At 54.8% G+C, this 26,827-nt stretch overlaps 1 protein-coding gene across 3 annotated transcripts; it reads left to right on the plus strand.

The window, feature by feature from the left end:
• Positions 1–544: 544 nt before the first annotated feature.
• On the plus strand, positions 545–26,414 carry AHCYL1 (adenosylhomocysteinase like 1). Of its 3 annotated transcripts, none has more exons than XM_054803554.1 (17): positions 545–869; positions 15,468–15,579; positions 15,927–16,070; positions 16,771–16,871; positions 17,116–17,218; positions 17,481–17,575; positions 18,394–18,500; positions 18,583–18,699; positions 18,917–18,980; positions 20,445–20,533; positions 20,974–21,044; positions 21,506–21,600; positions 21,685–21,783; positions 22,367–22,435; positions 23,572–23,650; positions 24,133–24,253; positions 24,384–26,414. In XM_054803554.1, exons 1-17 carry the CDS (start codon positions 762–764, stop codon positions 24,388–24,390), a joined length of 1,581 nt encoding a protein of 526 aa, XP_054659529.1. In that variant the 5' UTR covers positions 545–761; the 3' UTR covers positions 24,391–26,414. The 3 variants fall into 3 exon arrangements, with proteins under 3 accessions (XP_054659529.1, XP_054659531.1, XP_054659530.1); XM_054803556.1 differs by lacking the exon at positions 545–869 and adding an exon at positions 10,135–10,391; XM_054803555.1 differs by lacking the exon at positions 545–869 and adding an exon at positions 11,282–11,471.
• Positions 26,415–26,827: the final 413 nt, after the last annotated feature.

The following is a 26,827-nucleotide window of genomic DNA, read 5'->3' on the forward strand; positions in this document are numbered from 1 at the left end:
CCTGGGCCCCCCCTCCCCTCCGCCTTCCCGGGCTCAGGATCAGCCCCCCCCGCCGCTCCCCCCGTGCCCCCGCTCCCACGGGCCGCCGCTCGTCGCGGGGCCGCCTGGCCGCATCCTGCTCCTGCCGCCATCCCGCGTCATTTCACTTTTCCCCGTGATTTCTCCATTTTCTTGAATTTTAAATTTTTTCCCCCGATTTATTTCAATTCTTATTTTCCCTAATTTATTTTTTTTTCCCTGAATAAACATAAATATCTTTTTCCGGAAAAAAAAAACCCAACCCAAACACCACAAACCCTTGTTCTTTTGTTTTATCTTTCGTGGTTTAATTTCGAGCTGTTCCGTAATTCGTTTCCTTTGCCCCGCCCCCCGCGCCCCGCGGCCCCGCCCCCCGCGCCCCGCGGCCCCGCCCCCCGCGCCCCTCGGCCCCGCCCCCGCGCCGTCTCCACTAGCTGCCGCCAGGGGGCGCCGCGGCGCCGCGCCCCTTCCTCCCGGCGCCGCCGTGCAGCCTCACTTGCCCGGCGGGTGCGCGCTGACGTCATACGCGCTGACGTCACGGCGGGACCGCCCCTGGCGCCGAGCGCGGCGGTCGCAGTCCCCGCTGCAGCGCGCTCCGAGCCGGCGGGACCGGGGCCTCTATCGCGGGACCGGCCGGCCCCAGCCGAACCGAACCGGAGCGCTCCCGCCTGCCGCCGTGCCCCGCCCCGCCCGGTGCCGCGGGCGGCCGCGGCCCGTCCCGCCGCCTCCTCCTCCTCCTCAGGATGTCGGTGCCGGAGCCCGCCGGCGGCGAGGAGGTGAAGCAGGCCAAGGAGGCGGAGGACGCCGAGAAGTACTCCTTCATGGCCACCGTCACCAAGGCCCCCAAGAAGGTACCGGTACCGGCGGGGGTGGGCCCGGTTCGGCTGTGGGAAGAGCAGCCCCGCGGGGGAGTAGAGGGTGGTGGGGAAGCGGGAACTGGTCCGGGCTGGGAAGGAGGGGCAGTCCCCGTGCAGTGGGGGAGAGGGACATCGGCACCGGGCTCGGAGCGGGCTGGTACCGGCGGGGGGGGGGGGGGGGGCGGAGGTGCCCGGTGGGGGACGCTGGCCCAGTTTGGGGTGGAAGGGGGAGGGTTGGGTACTGGGGAGAGCGGGGTCTGTACAGGGGTGCGGCGCTGGCCCGGCTGGGGATGGAGGGGGGTACGGGGGACATGGTCCGGTGCTGGGGGGCTGGGGCCAGGCCTGGCCCAGCTCTGGGGGGAGCAGAGCAGGGGGCTGGCTGTGGCATGGGGGTGCCTGGGGGCCAGGGTGACCCTGGGCAAGGGCACAGGCAGGTGAGGTCAGGGGAGCGGGTCTGGGGAGCCTGCGTGTAGGGTCCACAGTGGGTGCTGTGTGCGTGGAGGTAACAGCACTCTGCAGTGGGGACAGAGGAGGGGGACCTGTTAAATAGGATGAGCTGGCAGCAGTGACCCTGCTGTAGGTCACTCTGAAGGGTGACAGGAGGAAATTCAGAGTGTTGACCCCTTTTTGGGACAAGGGGCCTGTGCGGGTGTGGGTGGGAGCAGTTTGGGCTTGGGGAAGAGGCTGCCAGAGCAGCCTCCGGTGCTGAGCTTTCCCAGGTCACCTCTTTACCCTTTCATCCTTGAAGACCTTCTCACAGGAGCTCCTGAGATCTCCTGGCGGTGCTTGCGTAACCCTTTTGGGGTGTACGGATGGCACTGCGGGTGGGAAGCACTGGCTGTGCTGCTGTAGCAGCATGCAGGATGTCCACTACCTCGGGTAACCAGCTTTTAGATGGGTGAGCGCATGGAGACTCACGATTCTAGCTTGGTGTGGACCTGCCGGGTTTGGTAATGTGCTGCTGAAGTCCCAGTCCTGCCAGCGAGGTGGATTTGTGCTCCCCAGCACTGCACGGATCCGTGCAGCTGCGGCCGGAGGTCCCCGCTGTGCTGAACATAGTGTTCTCCCTGGGGCTGCAGCTGCCTGCCTCTGTGCTGGAAGCAAAGGCAAAGCAGTCACAGTGAACGCGAACATCCTCCTCTGGAGAAATGTCTCCCTTGCCTGCTCCGGCCAGTGGTGCGATTAGGGCAGCGTCCAACCCTCGTGGAGGGGCTGCTGTCGAGCATCTGTGTTTGAGACACGTCTCTTCACCCAGGCTCATGGCTGCCGCCGGGGAGTGGGGGTCTGGCAGCTCTTTTCTGCACCCTGGCCCTGTTTATCCAGGCTGTGGACATAGCCTGGAGGAAGGAGCAGAGGAATGCGGAGCTGGGATCTGCCTCTTCCAGCAGTGGCTCAGCACAGCTCAAACTCGCGGATTGTTTCTACCTTTTCATTACAGTCATCTTTCTCAAAGCTGGGGAGCTAACAGCATGAGGCTGCAGCCAGCTGAGCTCAGAGGGGAGAGCAAACTAGTCATCCTGAACTATCCTATGGGGCCAAAATATTTGTCATAAAAAGAAGTGTGATGTATGTGTAGGGAGGAACTGATCCTCAGAGACAAAATTTGCTTGTGTCTTGGGGGGTACAGGATGTTGTATCACCTTGAATTTGCTGCTGTAACGCAGGCTTGTTGCACGGCATGAGGAGCCACAGTCAGACTTGGTGGCTGCTGCAGCCTTTCCTGGCTGGGTGATGATATTAAAGGTGCCCAGAGTGACACACAACATTTGAGGCTGATAAGATCAGCAGCCAGTGAGATCTTGGGGAGCGTGCGATGCAGCTGAGGTCAAGGAACAAAATGCTTTGGGCCACTGTTTTCCTTGCCTGGCTAGTTACCGCAAATAGCACTCGCTAATAGCAGGAGGCGTTGGCAGAAGGATGAAAGGACGAAGAAGGGAGAATTGCCCTCCTGAGATAAGATACTGAGTGTCCCTAGCTCAGATGCCTTCGAAGCAGGATCGCAATTAAACCATTAAAACGCTTTTCTGTTTCAAGGCAAGTCGAAGTGACTTTTGTGTTCGCTGCCCCCAGAGCTCTCAGCATGATCAGAGGCCAGCGACGAAGATGGTTGAGAGAGAGATGATTTACCGGCATCGAGGTAGGGGAAATCCTTGGGCTTTTAGGCTCCTTCAACTTTGCCGATGCAGTTTGCGTAAGGTGTTTGGAGATGGGGAGGGTGGGAATGTGGCCAAGCTTAGTGTGGGCTCCATCTCCTCCGTGTGACCTGCTGCTGAATAGCTTTTCAAAGAGGAGCCTTAACTTGTGTCGGTACTTGGGGAAAGCGCCAGTGTGTGGTGGAAGAGCTGGCGTGAGCCCACCAGCATCCCGTGCCCAGCTCGGACCTGGGGCAGCATCTCAGACGTAGCTGGAGGCACGTCGGCATTGTCTTTGCTGTCGGCAGGCTGCATCGGGGGCACCCGGAGCGAGCCCAAGCTGTGCAGCCAGCCTGGGGGATCGCTGATGTCTTTGTTTCCTCTCTTGTCAGCGACTTGTTTAAGGTGAAAAAGTGAAACAGCAGGAGGTAAGAGATTAAGAGATTAAATATGATCAACTCTGGATTGAAGTAGGAGTCGACACAGTCGAGGCGAACAGAGCTGTAGCCTTTCTGCAGAAATGGGGCAGTTTTCCCCCAAGAGCTGGGGTTGCCTGGCTCCGCCGAAGCTCCTTTTTCACTGCAGTTTATGGCAAATTGGGCTGTCAGCAAAATAACACCAGCTTTGGTCAGAGCAAGGCGGTTCTTTGGTGGGGAGTGGTTTAAAGGCAGAGGTGAGCGATGCTGAGCTTTCCACTCCCTCCAGCGTGTGCTGGGGGCGGTTGGAAACACTGAGGCTTGCAGCTTGCTCAGGTTAAGTGAATACAGGATGAAGGGAGAGCTCGAGGGCACAGGTTGTGCTCTTCCAGATCCCTGTGTGCCGTCACCATTGTGTCTGGGCATCTGCTCTTCTGCCTCCCTGGAGACCAGCGGTGCCCTTGGCAGCAGTTGCTTTCCCGAATCCACATTAGCCCTGCCGTGGGTGCCCTCGAGTGGGCCAGACACATCACCATGCTTAGAGATGGGGGGGTTTGGCAAGCGCTGTCCCTGTCTGCTGCTTCCCCTGATCCCCGTTGCATCCTTGTCGTGTGGGGATTGTTGTCCGGTGGGTTCCTTCACACCTGGGTGCCAGCAGACAGACAGACGGACACCCTGCAGACAGATCTGCTTACTCATGCGGCACGCCTGGAGTGTAAAATGGGCTACAGCCTTGAATTTGCTCTTGGGGAGGTGAACTACCTGGCACCAAGAAGCTGGTGAGCTCGTGGTCGGTGTGTTTGGGTTGATGCTGTGCCCCTGCAGATGCCGGTGCCGGAGGAATCCCGCTGAGGCTGTGTGGTGGGGAATGCTAATGTACAGCGCTGCAGCTTTGCAGGGGTAGTGAGCACTGGCTGGCACGAGATGGGAGCAGGGGAAAGCTGGGGAGAGGGAGATGGAGCCTGTGGGGAGCTGCCGTCCCCTGGGGGGGGCTGGACATCTTCTCTGGAGCATCACCTCTCCTGCTGCTTTTTGCTGGTGCCTGCAGAGCCGCTCTCCTGCCTGAGCGGCGTCTGACCTTGCAGCAGTCTGCTGCTTACCTGCCCTGCACGCAGCCCTTTCTCAGAGCCGTGTTTTCTGCCCCGTTTTTCTCAGTCCCGAGTCATCTCGGGTCCCTGCAGCTCTGCCAGGCCGAGTGCTAATAAACCACCTTCCCCTTCGGTCTGTCAGGGAGACACGACTGTCCTTGTTTGTACTGACAGAGCTTCTGGAGTCGCTTGTTTTTCCTTTCTTTAATTTCATCCCTTAGACAGGCTGCTCATAAATCCTCCTCTGCCTTTGTGTGCTTGTCCAGGGCAGCAGCCACCACCTCCTCCTCTGGTTCAGCCAGATGCCATACACTTGACTGTTTTTGCTTCCTTGTCCAAATCCTCTTGTTCTTTTGCTTTCTTGCTCTCCTCTCCCCACAGTTTTGCTTTCTCATAACTAGATGCCTGGGCTGAGATGAGTTGAACAGCTCATCCTACTCTGTATGGACCACCTAGGATGGGGTTTTCCTTGGGGAAAACCCTAATAAGTGAACACGTTGCTGTGCTTAGATGGTCACAGGTTGAGCTGGTTATACCCATGGCAAAAGCAAATCGTGAGGGTGTTTTGAACAGAGATGATTTACCGGGGGCTGGGAGCAGACAGGTCGCTAGTGGGGCTATATTAAATGACAGAATCATAATTATTTCTGTTATAAGTCATTCTTGGGTCCTTCTCATCACTTTGGCTTTTTGGAGGGTCTGGTTAGTGTCCAGAGGGGAGGCTTGTCCTTGAGACACAGCACTCCTTCAAAGCCAGAAGATGCTTAATTAAGTTATTGAACTGGAGAGCAGGACGAAAGGAGATTTTCGGGGTCTGACGGACACAAGCCATCTTCAAAATGACATGCCAGGGTGTGTGGCTTTTGCTTCTCTGTTCTCCTCCTATAGTCCCAGTCTGATGTCTGGCCTTTGGAGATGGGAAAGGAGTTGGATGTTAATTTTCCACAGGCTTCAGGAGCATCACTTGTCAACTTCTGCTGGTGTGGGCGTGGGGGCAACCCCTCTGAGCAGCGCTGGTTCTCCTGCGAGCCCCGCTGTGTTTGCTGGGACCCTCCTTCTCACGTGCGCAGCCAGTTCTGGAGCACGGGAAGTCTGCTGGCAGCAGAAATGCCATGTTTTCTTTAGGCCTTATCCAAAATGTGAGATTATCTCTTGCTAGGGACCAGCCTACCACAATACTTTCTTTGGGACTTGGACAGTTTTCACCGTGCTTTCCAGCCTGTGCAAATGTTGGAGCCTGTTCTGTGCTCCATGCTAGAGGTTGAAGGTGGGTTTTTTTTCTCTGGAAACCAACTCTTGGAGGTCAGGTTGGAGTTGTCAGATAACTGACTGGCTTGATGCTGGGCTTTGCAGGTGAGGATCCTCCTGTGTTGTTTCTCTAAGGAGTCGACGAGTGCCTTGTCCCAGGTTTGAGCAGGGGAGGGTGTGGGACTCGCCTGCTCAGAGCACGACTCAGCTGAAGAGATTTGCTTGTGCCTGGCTGTGTCTTTTATCGTTGGGAGCTTCCTGTGGGCGACGTTCACGTTTGCAGAGGGCTTGTTGCGTTTCCTGATGAGCCCTTTGATCGGGGCTGCTTATCTGAGAACTCTGACTCACCTTCACTCAGCAGATGGTGGTGACGTTTGAGATGACTGTCCCAGCGCTTGCCGCTGGTCCCGTGGAGCTGCAGGTGCAAAGGACCTTGTGCTAACACTTCTGCAGAGCGTGACCCCGCTCTTTCTCAATGGGACCGTGGGTTGGATCAATGCGGGGCTGGGGGATGCTGTAGGAGGTTTGGGGAGTCCCACCAAGGAGGAGCATCTTGTTTCCATCTCGGCGGGGTATGTTGGAGCTCCTTATCAGAGTCCTGGGGACTTGGTCGCCCTCAGCAGCGCCTGAACGCAGTCTGCACCGTACCTGTCTGACCTTGGGCTAAGCGTCATCTCGGCATGCTTCCCCAGCACGGGGAACAGGCTCTCTGGGGCGCCTTGGTCGATGGTCCAAAGAGGAAGCTGCCACTTAGGGTGTTTTTTGAGCAGCCAATCTCTCCCTGTGGGCTCCCTGCCTCTGAGAAAGCGGGATGCGGAAGCTGGGGCTATTCATGCCTTCAGGAGGCTGCCCCGGTTGCCCTGTCACATTGGGGCTGCTTGAACTGTGAATTTTAGTTACACTTTGGGATCAATACGGTGGCCTTGGTAACGAGCTTATTGCTGCTGCAGAATCTGTTTACTTCAGGTTGGTGACAGCCAAAGAACTTAGGTGGCCGAGGACATGATGTTCCAGCTCGTCAAACAGGCTGCATTGTAATTCGGGTGAGGATCCCGCGGTCCTCGGAGGTGGGTACAGCTTCCCCTTGGCTGCCTCCTGCAGACCTGGAGTTCGTTGGCAGGACCCGTTTGTGCCTGGCAGAGGAGCTGCCTTAATTCAGGAGCCGTGATTTGGGTGGGGATTATGGGAGCCTGGTTTATTTACAAGGCGTGGGCGTAGGGAATAGCTCCTTCCAGCCTTTTGCAGGGAGAGAGAAGGTAGGCAACCTGGAAAGGAGGTTCTTCAGGGCTTTGCCCTGCCGAAATTCATGTTTTGTTTTCCTCCTTCCACATGGCCTGGGGTGAGGTTCAACCTGCGTCTTCTATTTTCTGCCTCTTCTCCTTTCGCCTCCCTGCAGGAAGCCCCAAATATCACACATTCTTGCACTGTGGGGAGAGGCTTGCATCCAACCTGGACATACTTTGGAGCGAGAACATCTGGCCGATCCCTGTTGACCTTGGAGCCGTCAGCCTCTTGCAGGCAGCGCAGCCTGTGTCTCCCTATGTTAACCAACCCCTTCTCCAAATATTCGCTGAGCTTGTCATCCCCGCAAGGACGTCAATTCTTATTCCTCCTGCCCCATTTAAATGAAAGGGGCTTAATTGAATTAACCCTGTAGCCTCGCCTGCATGGTGTTTGCTGTGTTGGTCCTCTTGAAACGCTGTGCTTCTGCGAGCCAGTTCTTGGGGAGAAAAGGAGGCAGGTGGGGCACCCGGGGTGCTGGGTAGACTGATTCCTCCCCCAAAACACAGGGGCTGCTTTAGTATCACGGAGGAGAGGTTTGGGGTTTTCAATCTGGTGTTTTTTTGTGGCTAACCCTCGCTTCAGAGCCACGTAATGGAGCTGAACGAGCCCTCTGAGCCCTAAGTGTTCCCTCTGTCTACTATAGCTGTAGTTGTAGAGGAGTTTGCTAATTAATTTAAAAATTGATGCTAACTAAAGATGATTCCCTATCAGCTATCATACGCAAACACATTTCTGTGGGCTTCTAGCTCCAAAGAGGCCGTTAGTCCTCAGTTTGCCCTGCAAGCCGCTGTGAATGACTTAACCCACAGTCCTGTCCGTGCCACGTTCCCAGCAAGGTAACTCCAATTAATCCAAATTACCCTATTGCCTAAACGCTTGGTGTGCCACAGAGCTGGGTGGGCACCGCAGATGAATCCATAGGCGAAAAATGGGATGTCTTTAAACTGATAAAGCTTTTTGCGTTGCGGGAAGTGGTTTGTCCTTCCGGGTAGCCGTGCTGGGTTTGTAGGGTTAACCTGTGAAACATGATGGGAGTTCACTGCCCTTAAGGAACCCAGGTTTCGGACTTTTGCTGTTCCTGCTGTGAAGGAGATATCCCGCTGAGTAAAAGCTGGGAGCAAGCCTTTGCCTCGATTCCTGGAGTCCAAGGACTAGATGCCTTATCTGCTGGTGGGGAGCTTTCCCTCTGTTCTTGCTGGAAGCAGTACACCTTTGACCTCAAGGTGTTTATAAGGCAGTAGTTATTCCCAGTTACTATTTAACAGCTGGGCACTCAAAATCACATTTATTTTATTTAATCCCGCCTTCTGTTTATTTTTCCTTTAACTAGCATTTACAGTGATTCTCATGATGACTGAAATCTTGTGGTAGTTTCCAGCCTATTAACCTTTGGAATGGCCTCACTTCTTTCCTGGTGTTTCTTCTTCTCTGCCAAGCTTTGGGATTCATGTGAAAGTCCTTAATTCTCCTCTTTTACTCATAGAAACTTGTTTTGGCATTTGTGGTGGGTGGTTTTTTTTTTTTCCTCTGGTGCTTTACCCAACCAGCCCTTCTCCGCCAGTGAAGGATGGAGGCTGGTATCAGGGCTTGGCTGGTTTACTTTGCCAGGATCTCAATGCCCTTTATTTCCTTGTCGGGAATGGCGTAAAGGTTTCCAGGCAGAGATCTGGCTCTGGTTCCTGCTCGGGGAGTCAACGAGGAAAGTGCCAAGCAGGTCTCCGCTTCTGCGGAGAGACAAACCTACCCCGTGAACTCTCTGGGGGCCAGAGGTGAAGATTCCAAATTCAGCACTGATCATGCTTTGATCCACAGAGCGGCACCCTTGGGCAGCTCTTTCCAGCTGTCTTGTCCGAATGAAGTGCTTTGAGGTTTCTTCTAAAGGTTTGGATTGGGGGAACCATCAGGAGAAAGTCCTGCTGTTGCAAAGGCCATACCTGGAGCAGAAGCAGGTCCTGTTCCTCCATATAACTTTTCTGGCTCTTCCCAGGGCCCTTGGTGCTCTGCCAGTGGGTGTGGAGGATCAGAAGATGCCTGCTGAGTGCCTGGCTGCCATCCTGCTCCTCCAGCATCCCTGCAGCACGGTGAGGCTGAAGCCAAGGGAGTTACTAATGTGAACTCCTATGCCTGGCCTCACGCTCTGGCTGGGGCATCTTCTGCTGCTGAGCTGATTTGAATTGGAAATCTGGCTGTCCCACGAGCTGGGCCCCAGCCTCGCGTGAATTCATGCAGTCGCTTGTCGTCTGGGTGTGTGCTGGCTCACTCGGCCAGAGCACAGAGGTGGTAAAATGGGGTGGTTTATGAATCACGTAGCCAAACCCACCTCAAAACCCTCCCCTTGCTTGTGGGTTGGGGCTGAGGACAGTGAGTGGTCAGGGTGGCGGCCTTACCGATCGCAATACCCCCATTCCTCTGCTCCAAGTACCTGATTTTTCCTTTCCTTCAATCCTTATGGGATGCCGTGGTCCAGAAATACCCCTCCAGGGCTGGGTAACCTCACAGGAGAGGAACCTTAAACACATCCCTGTCTGTCTTACTGATTTCCACCCTAAAAATAAGCATGTCCTGTCGGGTCATGGAGCGGGAGCTGTGTTCCCCTGTGTGCTGGGGTGGTTTCTGTGTCCCTTGTCCAGATGATGTCCTTTGGGAGCAGGAGCTTGGCTCTCCCAGCCTGGAAGTAGGGCAGAGGGGCTCTGAGGACAGCGGCAGCCAAGTCCTCTAAACAAACCAAGCGCCCTGGCATGGCCACGCTCGCCGGTTCCCCCCAGCCGCAGCAGGATGTGCTGCCAGCCCCGGGGCCGGCACAGGGAAGAGGCGCTGGGAACCTGCGCTTGGGGTGGCTTCAACCCCTGGTCCCAAGGGGGCCGAACGTGGCAGGAGGCTGTGGGTGGCTTTGGGGAGGGCTCTTTTCTCCCGGTCAGGAAGCATGGGGTCCCCGCTGGGACCTGAATGGTGGCAGGAGCAGAGCCTGGAAGAGTGCTGTCCCTTTTCTGAGGAGCTGGCGCAAGCAAACCTGCTGCTCGGCTCTTCTTTTTGACCTAGAATAGAAGAAAAGGCTCATGCTGGTTTTATTTTTCTTTTTTTTCCTCTGCTGATGCATGGCTGAAGAGGCCTCAGCCCCTGGGGTGCCTCTTCACTCCCTCGCTGCTGCGTTGACTGAACGTGACAACTCACTTCTGCAAATAAGTGGATTAAAAGAACTGTCCTTTAGAAATGCCTGAACTCATCAGTGTGGCAGGACCCAGCTCCTTGTGAAAAACGAATTGCAGCTCCCCGGGAGGAAACGGTCCTTCTGCAGATAACGAATCCTCAGTGTTTGAAGCCTGGCTGTGTGAAGGTGCCCATCTCCAGGTCTGCACACTCAGCCCTGGTACAAGCTGTTGATTGCGTCTTGCGTGCAATTGGGGCTGGTGAAAAGGATGAGCGCTGATTTGAGCTGTAAAGCGTTTCTAGTTTGGCTTAATTTCCAGGAATGACAAAAAAAGATGAACTTAAAAAGACAGGGCACATCAGGGCTGCCTTAGCAGCATGCGCAACTGGCAGTGCCCTCCCGGCCTCTGCCAGAGAGATTTTACTGGGGAGAGGAGATTAAATAAGGGGAATCGGCTGCCCGGAATAGTCCTGGTCTCTGCTGCTGGCTTTCTGCAGTCAAAGGAAAGGTCCCAGGACCCTGGGTCCTTTCAGATTTTCTCCTGGGAGGACAGAAATGGGTCATAGAGACCTTTTTGCTTTCCAGGCAGTTGTGTTGCTGCGAAAATGTGCTCTGCTCCGATTTTGCTGTTTCTCCCTGGGCAACTGTGCCGTGTTGTCGTGTCCGTGGATGTGGTGGAGGAAACAGGCTGGAGGGTTTTAGGTGCTTCACTGCTTCCTTCTCATCTTGGGTGATGTGCAGAGCCAGCTCTTGTACCCCCCTCCAGTCACTCTAGGGCAGAAGTGGGTGTAAGGGCACTTTTTTTACACCACTGTGGACATGCTATCACACATGTCCCTAATGAAAAATAATAATTAAGAAAAAAAAAGGTTGCTAAGGCAAAGCTGGTGGTGGTAAGAGGGGAGCCTGAAGTTGCTCCCCAGCACGTGTCCTTTCCTTCGCGGAGCCTGCACCTCGGTGAATGGGGTCAGTGTGTGGCCCCCGGGGATGGCTGTGAGTTGGTGGATGCTTTCCAAATCCTCCTCCTCCTCCTTCCGCAGCCTGCTCTGCCACTGTTCCCCAAGGCTGCACAGGATGCAATCGGAGATGTGTAACACAGTGAAGGAACTTGAGCATCCTCTCTGGAGCCTTTCTGGGAATGGAAGAGTTTTAAAATTAAAAGTGGGGTTATCTTGTGTGAGAAGGACATGCCTGGCTCATCTGTGCCCGAGGTAAATCCAGCTGGATTCACAAAGTCCTCTGCAGCTCAGAGCTGGGGGGGCTGGAACTTCTGTTACTCGGTAAGCTCAAGAATCTGCTCTCTAGCCTGACTGCTGGGGGAAAAATGCAGAATAAGCCATGGAGGATGGCACACCCAGCGGTCACGAGCTGCTGGTTCGTTTAGATGGTAGCAGTCCAGATCTGGAATCTGTTTGCCCTTCGTATGATGTAATAATTAAACGAGGGTTGTATGTGCTGGGGGCATGTGTGCTGCTGGGTTTGGGACTTCCCAGCCGATGTGTCCATGTGTGGGCAGGTATCTTATAACGTAGGGAGAGTCTTGTTGAAGCTGATTGAAGCTTCACAGTGGTTTTGGGAAGCACCAGGCAGTGCAGCCAAACAAGGTGGCTTGTGTTTCCCTTGGGAGAGCCCGGGGGTCCCTGGCACCTCTTTTGACCCTTTTTTGGGATGCGGTGCTGTATCAGCAAGGTCGATGCTCCCCCACCTCCGGCCAGGCTAGAACCAGTGCCTGGAGGGATGGCTTGAGCTGAAAACGAGTGGCCGTTGTTGGGAAGTGTCGGATCTGCGTGGGAACGGTTGCACCAGGTTTCGCAAGGGGAGAAAATGTACTTCTGGCTTGGCAGGTGTGACTGGGAGCAGGGCGTTCGGCGTCACTTTGCGAAAACTTGGCAGGAGATGTCAGATCCTGGTGTTTTTCTACAGAACATTGCCCAAAACCCCCTACCAAGCAAGGAGCTGCTCGTTTGGCACAGGGCTGCACCAGGACCCCGGCCCTATCTCCTCCTGTAAGAGGGTAGCGATGCCAGAAAACACCCCGGCTCTGTTTCTGTGCAGAGAAATCAGTGCTGTGTTGTTTTGCCTCCTTGGTCACAAATTGCTGGGATGAAAAAATATTTTCCTTGCTCTTAAACCCTTGTGCTCCACCCGGTTGGAAAAGCACAATGAAGTTCAAGACGTGATTTGTGATCGTGCTCTCTGCAACCACACAGTCCTGATCCTGGTTCCCCCTTGCTGCAGCCAGCCCGGCTTTGGTCAGACACCAGCCGACTTGTCCACAGCCCCCAGCTGGGAATGCCGTTCATTCAAATTCCCATGACAAGCTGAGGGATTACGAGATTTTCTCTGTCGCCTTAATGCAGCTAGAAAGCCCAGCACGTGGAAGGTAACACGGCCGACAGTCATGCACGTTGGCAGTCGGTTTGGTTGCTTTGCCTGACCACAGCACCCGCCATCCTCCCTCATCTTCCTCTCGGCTGGTTGCCGGATGCTGTGTTAATTTGCCGGGCTTGGAGGAGGTTTGATGTGTGAACGATTCATTCGATTCTGAAGCTGCTTGCGATGTTTGATGATAATTTTAGACAGGGCAGATTTTGCTAAGCTGCAGAGTTCAGATGAGCTCTGGTAAAGCCACGGCGAGGATTACTGTGGTTAATTCAGCACTTGGTTTCTTTAGTGGTGATTTCCCCCTCTCCTCTCCCTCCCCCTTGGATTCAAACCCCCCATTTCTAGAACTGCTGTTTCCCCTAAACATGGGACTGTGCCTTGGGGCTGGCTCAACACCCCAAAGGGGATGATGGTGTCCGGTAGATCTTGTTTGTCGTGGTGGTGTGGGGATGGCACGGAACTGGGGAGTGCAGCAGCTGTCCATCCCTACCCTCCTTCCCATCGCATCCCAAATGAGCTTTGCTCCCTGAGACCATCCAGGCAGCGCATTTCACCCCAGGGAAGTGCCCTGGCCCGGGGCTCTGATGTCCTGGGTGCTGTACGCAAGGACAGACACCCGCCTGTGCCCTGGGCTGGAGCAGCAAAGCCTGGCTTGGCCTTTTTTTTTTTTTTTGTTTTCCCTTCTCCTCCTGGGTTCACCTCTTCCCTGGAAACCTTTCCCTGAGAGAAAATTCCTCAGCTAACACTTTAAGCTGTTTTAATGCCAGCAGCTGTTTTATGGGGCATGTTTACACCCTCTGGTTTGATGAGTTGCCAGAGGAAGAGATGGGAGCAAAGGGGTGGAAATCTTGCTGTTCTGAAATTGCTGATTTTTTTTTTTTTCCCCCCTCCCCTGGAAATGCCCGTGAACAATACGCCAGCATGGAGGTGGCACAAACCTTTCTCAGGCAATCAAGGGAAGATTGATCCAAGCACCAGACCTTGAACAAATTCCAGCAATATGATTCCTTGGTTGGGAAACCGCTGTGCCTGCCACCTCTGGCCCCGAGGACACTGCTGTTACCTGCCTGGCGTTGCTTGCTGGAAGTTCTGCACCTCTTATCTCTTGGCACCAGCTCTCCCAGCAGTGCTGTAGGTTATGATGCTCTCCAGTTCCATCCCCTGCACCAACCGATCTAAACCAGTTGCAAAACCAAACCTGCAAACTCCATTTAGCGTTCCTATTCCTTTCACTAATTCATGCAATTTGCGTCAGAATCACACGGGCGTCTGCTGGGAAGCCTGGTCTGGGAAGCAGATACCAGGCTGTAATGTATCCAGTACGGAGGAGCTGTCTAAAAACCTTTTAGCAGCGGTACCCACAAAAATGCCTGGGATGCCTGCCTGGGTGTGACGATGGACTTGCTCCCGTGCTGGTGTGTTCCCGGAGGGGATGCTGGAGTCACCTCCATTGCCTCATGTCACCCCACACGTCCTCCCTTGGACTGAGCGGTGGGTTTCATGTCCCTTTTTCCCCCTCCTGAGCAGAATACCAACGCTGCTTTTGGTCCATCTGCTGGGTTTCTCCAGGAACCGTGGCTCCATTTTATAGCCCAAATAACCATACTAGTGCTGCAGACACCCCAGACTATGCAGATTCCTCTTTTCTGGGGTGGATCATCTCAACTAAATAGTTTCATTCTTATTCCCTTGAAGGCTGTTTCCCACATCAAAGCTTTCAGGGAGCTTTTGGGGTCGTTGTGGCATGGAAAACCCCTCCTTGAGGCCACTGTGGCTTGTCTCTTTCCATCAGCTTGATTTCTTCAGGATTCTTCTCAGGGTCTCCTGGGTCTGTGGGGGATGCTTTGTTAATCCCACTCCCTGCCATGATGTCTCGTCCCTGTTAAGTGGCAAAATTAAATCCTGCAGTGACATGATCAGAGGGAAGAGGCCGCGCCGGGGCTCTTTCTCAGGGTCTCCTGTGTGGCAGCGTACCGGGGAGGGGGGCATCGGGCTGGATTCACGGGCACTTTTCCTAATTCCCTTTCATCTCCATCGTCTTTGTCTTGCAGAAACAGCAATAAGGCTTTTTGCTGGCTGGTCACATGGGATGAGTGAAGCAGCTGAGCAATTTGGGGCTATTTTCCCCCTCTTTTTGACCCAAGGCACTTGAATTTGATGAGCTGGTGGTAGGTGCCGGAGTCTTGAGTTGCCTCTGGCCTAGAGAGGGAGGAGGGGTGGCTGTTTTAGGGCTTCTCTTACAATGGAAACATCTGTAATGCGGAGGAGACTGAAAGCCAATGCAACATCAACTACTTTTTGTTGAAATGTTCTCTCTTGTTGAGTTTTTTTTTTCCCCCTGCTTTTAGTGTTGATTTTGGAGGGATGTGCTGTGTTTTTAACCTGCGGGATGCTCTGCTCCTGGGGAAGAACCTGGAAGCTCCAGGGATCTGAGTTTCTGCTGGGACTGTCCCAGCCTTCTTGTTGCTGCACTTTTGGGCAGATATCCTTTGGGACAGGTTGGGGCAGGGTCTTACCGGAGCTGGGCTTGTCTGAAGGGCTGCACAGTATTGGTGTTGTATGAGCAGTCTGACTTTCTTGGAGGAGCTTCAAGGAGCCAGAGATGGGCTAAAGGGGATGTTTTCAGCCTCGTTGGGTGCTTTTTTTTTTTTTTTTTTTTTCAATCTTCAAGTGTTAGGTGTAAAATCTGCTTTAAACCTTCTGGTGACAGAGATGATCAGGCAGAGGAGGGGGTTCAACAGCCACAGATCTGTTCCTTGATGCATTTGGTGATGCTTGTTTCTGTGACTGCAGCAGTCAAGATGGACTGAAGGGAGCCACGGGCCCGTACAGCCTGGAAAGATGATGTGCCGTAAGGAGCACCCGCTGATTCTCTTTCTTTGCACTTTCAGCAAATCCAATTTGCAGATGACATGCAGGAGTTTACCAAGTTCCCAACGAAGACGGGACGTCGGTCCCTGTCCCGTTCCATCTCGCAGTCTTCCACCGACAGCTACAGCTCTGGTAGGTGCCAGGCTCCTTGTCCACGCATGATCCTCTCCCAAATCCAGCGTTGGTGCTGCTGTGAATGCGCTGCTCGCACCGCGTGTCAGGATGCTCCATGCTGCTGTGTTGTACTTGGACATGGAGGGGATAATTCTGTAATTCTGGGCGTTTCTGAAGCTTAGGCATTGATCAGCAGCTGATAACCCAGTTAGTTCTGGGTTGTTTTAGGGAGCAAAATTCCTTCTGAATATTGGCTTTCCTTGAGAGACTTGTAGTTCGAACCATGTGAGAGAAAGCTGGGAAGCAAAATGGAGCGGAAACCTGAAGAGGTTCTGGGGTAACATGTGTTCCTCTCCTGGCTTTAGCTGCCTCCTACACAGACAGCTCTGATGATGAGGTGTCTCCTCGAGAGAAACAACAAACCAACTCCAAAGGCAGCAGCAATTTCTGCGTGAAGAACATCAAGCAGGCAGAGTTTGGGCGCCGGGAGATCGAGATCGCTGAACAAGGTAAAAGTGGGGCTTGCGGCCGGGTGCCGTGCTTTCCAGAAACCAGGAGCTGAGCTGTGGCAGTTCCCACAACTCACACTATGTGTGGGGAAGAACTAGATGTGACAGCAAATGTTAACGATGTGTGGCGCCCATTTTCTAACGGCAGCAGAGCTCTCACAGGGTTTAATGTTCTGGTGGCTTTGGATGAAAAACCTCAGTGGGCAAGGATCTCGCAACCCCTTTGGAGACGTGAAGCTGATGGTCCCAACCCCTTCCCCGGGGGCTGTGGGAAGCTGAGTTACCATTTCCAGTGGGGTGATTGGGTAATGTTGCTTTCGAGCTCCTTTTAAACACATGCTGCCAAAGCCGTAGAAGGGGAAGCTAATCCAGGCACGTTTAGAGCAGCTCTTCTGAGATATGGCAGCACTGTTTTCATATTCTTTAGGTGCTTCTCCTTGATGCTATTCTGCTGCAGGGCTGGTGACTGCCCTTAGCTGGGGCCTTCCTTGGGCAGCACCCGTCCCAGGCCTCTCTCGTTACATGGTCAAGTGACAAATGACCCTTTTGACCAGCGATGAGGAGTTTTCTCCCTGGCAGTGTAACGGCTATAGCAAAAGCCATGGGGCTGGTTGTAGAGACCCCAGAAAGGAGAGGAGGTCTGGCAGAGAGGGGCCTCTCTGGACTAACCCATCATTAAAACCCTCCCTTCCTTTTACAGACATGTCTGCTCTGATTTCACTCAGGAAACGCGCTCAAGGCGAGAAGCCTCTGGCTGGAGCTAAAATCGTGGGCTGTACCCACATTACAGCACAGACTGCGGTGAGTGGCTGCCTGTTTGGGGTGTCTGGGCTGGAACGGACCTGGGGAAGAAAGTCTTTTGAGTTTCCCAGCCTTGGGCACCTTCACTTCTCTGGAAGTGTCTTGGGGAGGTTCTGCTGTCCGTGTTTCCCCAGGGCAGCGTTTGCTGGAGCCGATCTCTGATCGGTTCCTCACTGCCCTGTGCTGACGTCCTTGTGCCCATCACCGCTCCCCCGGGCCTGCCGCTCACGCTGCTGTCTTGCAGGTGCTGATCGAGACGCTGTGTGCGCTGGGAGCACAGTGCCGCTGGTCTGCCTGTAACATCTATTCCACCCAGAACGAAGTGGCAGCTGCCTTGGCAGAAGCTGGTGAGTACAGCTGAGCCTTGGGATGCAGAGCCCTCCCAGCCCCTCCTGGCTCTGCAACCTTGTCCCAAACCGCTGGTTTTGAGGGATGGTTTGAACCAAATACCTTTTAGGGAGGGATAAACAGGTCTGATGCTGTTGGGGGCTGCGGTTTGATCTCTGGCATGACCCCTTGGCCCTCCTGTCCGTGGCTTTCCTGAGGGGGCCAAGCGGGAGAGAGCTCTGCCAAACTCAGCATATGGCAAGGATGCTCCTCTTCTTCTAGGTGTTGCCGTGTTTGCCTGGAAGGGGGAGTCGGAGGATGACTTCTGGTGGTGCATTGACCGCTGCGTTAACATAGATGGCTGGCAGGCCAACATGGTAATGAGCTTTCTTCCAGCCCTTCCTCTTCCTCCGTGGAGCGGTCACTGGTCGCTCCTCACCCTTCCCAGGTTCCTGGGCACCTCCTGGCTTTGCAAAGGCCTCTGAGCCCCTGTTAAAGTGGGGGGCAACCGTGGGGGTTTCAGGAGCTGCAGAGACAATGTCATGGGTTGGTCCAGCCCCACAGCATGGGAACATCTCCTGCCAGAGCTGCCAATGAGCTGAGAAACCATGGGGCCTCTTTTCTCCCCGGGGTCAGCCCTACAGGAGCTGCCCCAACTGCTCCCCTCTCGACACAGATCCCATCCACCCTCTCCAAAAGAGAGAGGAGGGTCTCTGCGGGGGACCTGTCCCTTGCTGAAAGCAGATGACGCCTCTTGCTGCCTTGATGCATGGTCCGTGATCACTAATGATGTGATTGCATGTGTCAGCAGGCCATGACAGTTCCTGCAGCCTTTCCTCTCGACTGTTTGCTTTCAGGGCATGAATGTTGTGGCGTCCTTCTGATCTCAGCCTGTTTAGTTAGTGCTGCCTGTGGTCACGTTTCCAGGCTGCAGAGCAATAGCAGGGGCAGAAAACCCTGTTAGGATCCATCAGCTCCACACAGGGGGTAAGAAATCCTCTGTGTTTTGGAGGAGACCCCGAGTTGCTGGCAACTAGGGGAACCCAGGCGTCCGGGCCCCCAGGCCTCTGCCCAAACAGCCCTCCATCAGTGCCTGAAGATGCTCTCCATCTCTTTTTCCCCGTCCTGTCCCCAGCAAGTGCTTTTCCCCATGGAAGGCCTGACTGCTCCATGTTCTTCCTTGCCTGTTTTCTAGATCCTGGATGACGGTGGGGACCTGACCCATTGGGTCTATAAGAAATACCCCAATGTTTTCAAGAAGATCCGAGGGATTGTGGAGGAGAGCGTGACGGGTGTGCACAGGTAGGAGGTTTGGGAAGGCTAATCTGGAGATCTCTTACTGGGTTTCTGCTCTCTGCTCTGACCTGCCTCTGTCCTCTTCCAGGCTGTACCAGCTCTCCAAGGCTGGGAAGCTGTGTGTCCCAGCCATGAACGTGAATGATTCTGTCACCAAACAGAAATTTGACAACCTGTATTGCTGCCGGGAATCCATCCTGGACGGGTGAGTCTGACCTTTCTCCCCATCCCCACTGTCACTCTCACACCGGTGTGGATTTGGCTCTGGCTCCTCTTGAGCAGAGATCGGGCTCTTTGCTGCTTCGCCCTTGCTGTATGTTTGCAGGACCTGGTTTTGGGGGCTCTTGCAGCAAAGCACTGCCCTGTGCCATCAGCGGTGTGCGCTTGACTAATCCCAACACAGGTCTCTCTCTGTCCCCCAGCCTGAAGAGGACCACAGATGTGATGTTTGGAGGGAAGCAAGTGGTGGTTTGTGGTTATGGGGAGGTGAGTTTCGTAAGTGGCAGTCGGTGGAGCTGTGAGTCAGCCTGCCCCCAAGCCATCCTTCCCCTGAGCTCAGCATCCAGCTTCTTCCCTCTGCAAAGACCACCTGTGCTTCATATAGGAGTAGATCAAACCTGGTGAGCGATTACCAGGGGAATCTTGCTAGAACCTGCTGGGAGGCTGGAGAACAAGCCTCAGATTTCCCAGTTTGCCTGCAGATTAGCTGGGCTGCAAATATGACAGTTGCTGGGAACGCTGGCCTGAATTATAACTACCCATGGGTGCTCCCATCTGTTGTCCCTGGATCGAGTTCAGCATCCAGCCTGGCTGTCACCGAGCCTGTGACAGAGGAGGTGGAGGGGCAGGCTGCATCTCGCTGGTGGATAATGTTCTGGCAGAGGGGAATCGTATCGTGAACTTGTAAATGATTCTGCCCTGGAAGAGCCACGGAGCCGGGAGCTGACACCTTCCCTCCATCTGTGCACTGTCTCTGTGGGTGTTTATCTTCCCCGCGCTGCGAAGGGCCTGGCAGTAGCTGCAAAATGCTCTTCCCAGCAGGAACACACTTACTAATTTATTTAGACACTGGTGGAGCCCGGCTCTGCTCGACCGAGAGGCTGCACTGGCTCTCGCCCAGATGCTCCGGGGTGGCGTCTGATTCTCCAGCTGGGAGTTGTGCTGGGAGTTGTAGTCTCCAGGGCCTGTCCCGAGTTTTACTAGACCTCTTTAAAACAAGGGAGTCCTTCCACCCTTATTGGTTTTCCCCTTTGGATGTGGGTTGGAGTCCCAGTTTGCCCTGCCTGGCTGTTTTGAGTAGACCTGAGGTTGGAGCTGGGTGATAAGTGAGGGGATGTCTCTGGAGATGTTCTTGCAGCATTTTGCTGGTCAGAAAATGGGGCTGAGCATGGGTACATGCGGCTTAGTCAGGTGTTAGTGTGGGTAAGTGATGTGGAGAGCCAGACTTCAATTTAAATTTGTAGTGAGGAGAGGGATAGAGTCAGAGATGCTGTTACAGGAGCTCTGCTCTCCCCCATGCTGATCTGGGGAGCGTGGGATGAAGGATCTGTCCCCCCATCAGTGCAGGACAGCTCTGAATGACAAAGAAACCCTTCGGCTTAAAGGCAAGTGGGGGGAAAAGTGCATGCTTGTCCAGAATGGCTTTAATCTCCTCTTGGAGGAGAGCTCAGGTGATGCTGGGGGCTGTGCAGGCTGCGAGCGTATTGGTTTTGGAAAGCCCCTGCCAGCTGGTGGCCGTGCTGGAGGGCTGGTGGCCTTGGAGGGGGAGCTGAGCTTGTGGCAGAAGTGCCACTCGCCACATACATCGCTGAGCTGCTCCTGGCATGAATGAGCACCCCTGCCGGGATGAGCATCTCCCAGCCTGGGACATGTTCAGGCTGTTTTCAGGAAGGGATTGTAGTGCTCGGCACGTTCCGTGTTCAGCTTCACGCTGATGCTTTGCCTTGGCAGGTTGGCAAGGGATGCTGTGCCGCTCTGAAGGCCCTGGGAGCGATCGTCTACGTCACGGAGATTGACCCCATCTGTGCTCTCCAAGCTTGGTAAGATGTTATGTACTGCTTGTTGAGCATCTCTTTGTCTGCTCTTTGGCCTGAGAGGCTGAAACTGAGCCAGGAGAATCTGTGGCTCATCTCGTTGGGGTGTGATGGGAAAGGGCTGGGGCAGCTTTCAGGGCTGTGGGGCACCAGGCGGTGGGCACCTGCACCAGCTGGCTTGGGAAGGCTGCTCGAGGTTTGTGCAGGGCTGGCTGAATGCTCCACATGTGCCCCGGCTCCTCCAACGCTTGTGAGAGCAGGTTTGATGCCGCATCCTTTGCACAGCCCTTCCTCGTGCCTCTGGTGTCCCTGGGGGTGCGGAAGGATAGCGGGGCTGCTGAGTGAGCAGTTCGGAGCTGCTGCAGCAATATGGCGCTAAGAGCCTGGAGCAGAGAGGGAACAGGCTTCTCCTCCTCATCGTGGTCCCTCTCCCCCTTTTTTGCCAGCATGGATGGATTTCGGGTGGTGAAGCTGAGTGAAGTAATCCGTCAGGTGGATGTTGTCATCACCTGCACAGGTAGGGATGGAGAAGGCTGCAGGTGAGCCTTGGGGCAGGCTGAGAAGGAGCAGTCGTTCCCACGCGGGTGTCTCAAGGGCTCTGGGGGGAGCTGGGGACGGAGCCCACTTTGCTGCCACGTGCTGCTTGTTTTACAAGAGCAATGGCTGCGCTCTGGCAAGAGCTTTACCTCCTACCCCTGCCCAGTCTGCTGTTTGGCCACAATCCTCCTCAGTCCCTGGGAGGAGGGACATCACAGCCGTGTGTCCCCAGGGGTATTTTGGGGTCTCCTAGAGCCTGGTTAATTTGTTGGACCAAAGATCAGCGCTCGTCCCACGTGTATCTCTGTTGTCATGGCCAGGAGAGCTCTCGTTCTGATTGAAGTTGCCTGAAGCTGAGCTTCTCTGACCCAGCTGCAGGGAAGGAGAAGTTGGGGTGTTTATATTTCCACTGCCTTGGGTTCATCTGTGCTCTCTCTGCAGGAAACAAGAACGTCGTGACCAGAGAACACCTGGATCGGATGAAGAACAGCTGCATCGTGTGTAACATGGGCCACTCCAACACCGAGATCGATGTGGTGAGTCTGCCTACAGCCTAGACAGCCACGTCTGCCCCATTGTCCTCCCGCCATGACTCCAGCCTCTTCCTCCTGCCTTTGCAGACCAGCCTCCGCACCCCAGAGCTGACCTGGGAGCGGGTCCGTTCCCAAGTGGACCACATCATCTGGCCGGACGGGAAGCGCGTGGTGCTGCTGGCCGAGGTGCACTCAGAGCTGTGCCGTGATGTGGCTTTGGGCCTCTATTGGGAAATTGCTGTGTGCCAGAGTTTGTAACGGAGGTTTAACCAGGTGGAAAGGTGCTGGGACACCTAGGAGGAGGGTCAGAGCTCAGGAAAGGGTTTCCCAATTTATTGATTTTTTAAATTTTCCTTTTCTTGAGGCAGGGGAGGTGTCCTGTACCCCATGCAGCCACAGAGGTGCCATCTGGCTCCAGTCTTTCGAGCCGGGAGCCATCCCTATCACCCAAACGCTGTCTGCTTCTGGCTTTGGCAGGGTTTCCCACGCAGCAAACTGGCTGGGTGTTTCCTCTTCCCACTTGAGCTCTCCTGGCAGTAGGAGGGACTACTTCTTTTAAGGCAAAATCTCCCTACCTTAAAACTAACAGTTAGGGTGGAAACTGAGGCAGAGTTTGAACACCCTGGTCACATCGATGGCCCTTGAATCCCTGCGCTGTGGTTGCCCTCTGCCCCAGGGAGGGGGTAGAGGTGGAATCCTATCTCAAGACGCGATTTGGTTTGGCACTGGGGGCAAGTTGAGCTCTCTGCAAACTCCTGCTGTCTCCTAGGGCCGTCTTCTCAACCTGAGCTGCTCCACAGTTCCCACCTTCGTTCTCTCCATCACGGCCACCACTCAGGTCCGTATGCTGCAGGGCCACGGGATGCTCTGGGGCTTTGGCACGAGCATTGGGGCGGGGACGGTTTGGAAGAAGCTGGGGACACACAGCTGGATGGGTCCTTGGGATGGCACCAGTGCCAGAGATACCGTAGCCACCACCTCCTGGCTGGGATGCAGTTAATGATGGCATGAACTTACTGCTTTGGTTACAGCTGGGAGAGAGCTCTGAAATGAGCCAGGCTTTGTGGCAGAGCTCCTGCTGTGCTGTAAGCCGCTGGAGAGCTCCCCTAGCACAGGTCTAAGCTTACCTCAGAGCAAGGCTTAGTTTTTGTCTTTGGACTCTTTGATTTCTACAGCACGATCCCCCCCTGCCAGGGTGAGTTTTGGGGATCTGGAGGTCGGTGGTTAAAATGCTCCCCAGCATCAGTGCCGGCTCCGCTGGGCAGACGTGGCTTGTTTGTCATGACTCTGCCTTTCCAAAGAAAACAGTGATTAGATTTGGCTCTTGCTCTGCAATCTGCAGCTGTGTGAGCAGCCGAGGCCCTCGGTCGGCGAGTGATGGAAGAAACCTGCTGGGCTGGAAACACGGAGGGGGCTGATGGCTGGGGACTGCAAACGGCAGGGAATTTCCTTTTCCTTGTGCTTGTCTGTCCAAAATGACAGGGACCAGGGCCGTGGCTCTCAGCTGCCTGAACTGGCACTTGGGGGAGATGTGGTTTAATTTCTGCTCAAGGAGTGGCAGTGGGTTTTGGAGTGATGCCGCCAGCTTAAAAGGAGCAGTCCCTTCATTTCCCTGTGACATGGCAGCTGTCCAGTTCAAGAGAATTAGAGCTGCTCCTTTCTTCTCCATCCTCGTGTTCTGGTTTTCCCCGGGGCGTTAAGCCCAGATGCTGTAAACAGGCTGGGTGGCATCTCATCTCCCATTGCTCTGGTCCTCCCCCAGCGTTATAGTGGGATCGGGGAGACCCAGAGAGGGATGTGCCCTGAGGTGGAAGCCTTTTGTTTGAGGCATTTTGGAAATGATTGCCACCTCCCTCCGGCTCCCAAATCCTTATCTCCGCTGCTGAGAGCTTTGTGCCATTGCGGGTGTTCAGCACCGCGTGGCATGGTGGCCGTCCCTGACCGTCCCCGGGTTGTCCCCTGTGATCTCTGCAGGCTCTGGCTCTGATTGAGCTCTACAACGCTCCCGAGGGCCGTTACAAACAGGACGTGTACCTGCTGCCCAAGAAGATGGGTGAGTGAAGGGACCCCAGGCTGAGTTAGCCTCTGTGCTGCCCAGGGCCAGCGGTTTTGGGCATAAGGAGAAAGTCAAACCTGGGCTGCACAAAACTTCCAGAGAGGGGATGAGTTCAGGGAAGCCAACAGAGGTGGCAACCTTAAAATGCGTGCAGGTTGTTTGATTTATTTGCCTTAATGTTCTGCAGCGTGGCAGGCTTCCCTTACCCTGCAGCCTTCCTGCCCCGAGGCTTTTCACGCAACCCCTGTGCCTTTTGGTGCACATCCAGCCCTGCTCAGCACCAGCGCTTGGGCTCAGCTCTGCTGTAGGCTTTACCTGACAGTGAATCCATGGCGCTAGACAGCAAGGACAGCCCAGCCAGACCCAGCATGGTGCTCCTGGCCTTTTTCATGCCATATGATGAGTCCATACATCATCCTCTTGACAGTGTAGTGGGGGACGCACACCCCTGATCCCCTCTTTCCTCTCCCCTTCCCCAGACGAGTACGTTGCCAGCTTGCATCTGCCTTCATTCGATGCCCACCTGACAGAACTGACGGATGATCAGGCGAAATACTTGGGACTCAACAAAAACGGGCCTTTCAAACCCAATTACTACAGGTCAGTGCTGGCTGGGGCGGGGGGCTGCCGTCTCCCCACCCGGTGGGTGCTGTTGGGGACATACTGTGCTGGGACAGGAGCTGTGTCCCCAAGCACCCGTGGCCTCACTGTCCCCTCCCTTCTCTTCTAGATACTGATGGACCATACCCATGAAGGACCAGACCACACAAGGCAACATTAGAGAGATTATTTTTAAAGATCATTTTATTTTGGTTTACCTTTTTCTTTTTTTTTTAAAAAAAAAAACCAACAGAGAAACCTGTTTTTACATTTATCAGTGTGATTTTAAGGTCACTTTATATTTCTTTTTTCTCAGTTTCACCCTTTTACATGATCACATCTCTGATCTTGGCAGACAACCTGGGATTTGCTTCTTGCTTTCATGTGGCTGAAGCTGCTGGTGGCTCCCAGCCCTGGCTCCTGGAGAGGGTTTCCCTCTCCTGATACGCCAAGGGCAGTTCATTCCTGCAGCGATATTTTTATTTTGTTGGGGTTTTTTTAACCCTTTCCAGCCCGTGTTAGTCTCGGCCGGGATCCCTACAGTTACAGAGATGCTGTTCTACCTTATCTTATGTTTCTTTCTTTGTGTGGATTATCTGCAACTTCTAAATTGCCTTAAAGAGCCCAGTTTTAGCTGCTAGATCAACGCTCCTAGCGCTGCTAGGGAGCAGAGTGGCGCCTGCTGGCCACCGTGCGAATAGGTGACTGTCCCCAAGCCCTGCCAAGGTCCCTGAGCCGAGGTGACCCAGATTTTGGTGGCTACTGGCCCAGGTTTGGTGGCTGGCCAGGTACGGGAGAGTTCACTGTTTCAGGGTGCTAATCTGAATTCGGACGGGGGTCACTCACCCAGAATTATCCTCATCTCTCCTAGGTTTTTTAGCCAAACTGCACCTTAATTGAGTTTAAACATTTTTTTTGTTTGTTTTGTTTTTTTCTCTTTTCCTGTTTGATCCTTAAAGAGATGTTTGGAAAGGGAGGGGAAGCATCAGGAGCGCGGCTGCCTGCCGAGTGAGCGCTCACGGCATGTGAGCAGCCTCATCTCCTGCTGAGAAGCGTGGGGTGGTTTTTAGGGTGCCTGGGGTTGTTTTGTTGGGTTTTTTGGGGGGTGTTTCACTTCTTGTTTTGAGACAGACGCAGAGCTGAGCCTTCCCCGTACCCCAGCGTCTGCACCACGCATCCCTGCGCAGAGCCCTTGGCTCTCTTTTGCTGCTCTGGCCCTCCACCTGGGCTTTCTCAGCCTGCCTGCCCTCCCGCAGCATGTTTCAGCTGCTCTCATCGCCTCCTTCATCCCCTTCCCCGTCCTCGCTGGTGATGTGTTTCTCTTTTTCCATCTCTTGCAGCTTGTCCCAGGATGGGGGAAGCTCCTTGCAACCCAGTGAGGTTTCTCTTGGCTTTTTTTTTTGTTTGTTTTTTAATCCTCCCCAGATTGCCTCTTTCTTCCCCCAGCCAAGGCCAGGGTACAGAGGGAAAGGAGGACCCCCACTGCCTGCATCTCCCAGTACACGGATAATGGAGATGCTGTGGTACCTGTGACCGGGGTCGCTTCTTCACCTCCAGGCATCCTGTCCCGGGGCTGGGTCCCTCCCTGGGGCTTTGCAGGATTTGGGGTGCCGCTGCTTCCCTGGGGGGTGCAAAGAAAGATGTCATGAGGGATGCTTGTCGCTTTGATCCCCCTCTTTTCCCCTCCTGCTCCTCCTCCTTCAACTACCCCTCTCTCTTGCCCTGCCCGGTCTCCTCCTGGACTGTCGCTGCATCACTCTCTCTCTCCATGGATTTTGGGGATCACCTGCCTCGCAGGGACCCCTCCACCATCCCTCAACCTTCCCGGGGGACTTGTGCCTGGCTCGGTGAGCCAGGATGGATGGCTGCGGGGAGGGAGCAAGAGCGTCTCCCCTTCCCCCCGGGGGGACCCATGCCCAGACCCCCTCTGTGCTTTTGGGGGTCACGGTCTCCCCCTTTCCCATCCCCGTTAGGGTTGAACCTCGGTGTAAGGGCTCCATCTCTGTATAAGCCATGTCGTGGGGGGAAGAGCCCGGGGATGGCAGCGTGGGGCCAGGAGGGAGAGGTTTATTTTGTATATGAATGATTTTTAATGAATGCAATATTAATCCTTGCAGATGAGCAATAAATCATTAAAGTCTAATTAAACTATTAGGAAAAATGAAGTGCTCTTGCTTGTGGGTGGTTTATTTGGAGGAGCGAGTGAGTGCGATGCCTTGGGCTGGGCTGTGGGCACCTCCACTTGGGGTTTAAACCCCGTCGGGTCCCTCTTTGGGGTCTGGCTCCCCTCTGCCCCCATCAGGCCTCATCTCTTTGGGGGCTGAGGTCCCCGATTGAAGATTCAGTTCTTCCAGACCCCTCACGTCGGGGTCTCGCCCCCCACCCCCAATCTCTTCCTGCCACTCCCAACGTGGCGGCCTCCAGCGGCCGGGCCCCGCCTCCTCTGGTTACGGCAGGGCGGAAGTGCCGCTCCCAACATGGCTGAGACCCGCGCCGTGCCACGCCTAAGATGGCCGCGCGGGGGCGGAGCTCGTCGCCCGGCCGGGTGCCGCGCCGGTCCTGGCCGCCGGGGGG

The sequence above is a fragment of the Grus americana genome, chromosome 25 (genome assembly GCF_028858705.1).
Source record: "Grus americana isolate bGruAme1 chromosome 25, bGruAme1.mat, whole genome shotgun sequence".
NCBI classification, from domain to species: domain Eukaryota; kingdom Metazoa; phylum Chordata; class Aves; order Gruiformes; family Gruidae; genus Grus; species Grus americana.

Excerpts from the sequence above, each read along its gene's own strand:
- AHCYL1 (XM_054803554.1), top strand. The coding sequence starts at position 762 with ATGTCGGTGCCGGAGCCCGCCGGCGGCGAGGAGGTGAAGCAGGCCAAG. Across the intron at positions 870-15,467 it reads TCACCAAGGCCCCCAAGAAG|CAAATCCAATTTGCAGATGA; the intron begins GTACCGGTACCG and ends TTGCACTTTCAG. Across the intron at positions 21,045-21,505 it reads TGTTGTCATCACCTGCACAG|GAAACAAGAACGTCGTGACC; the intron begins GTAGGGATGGAG and ends CTCTCTCTGCAG.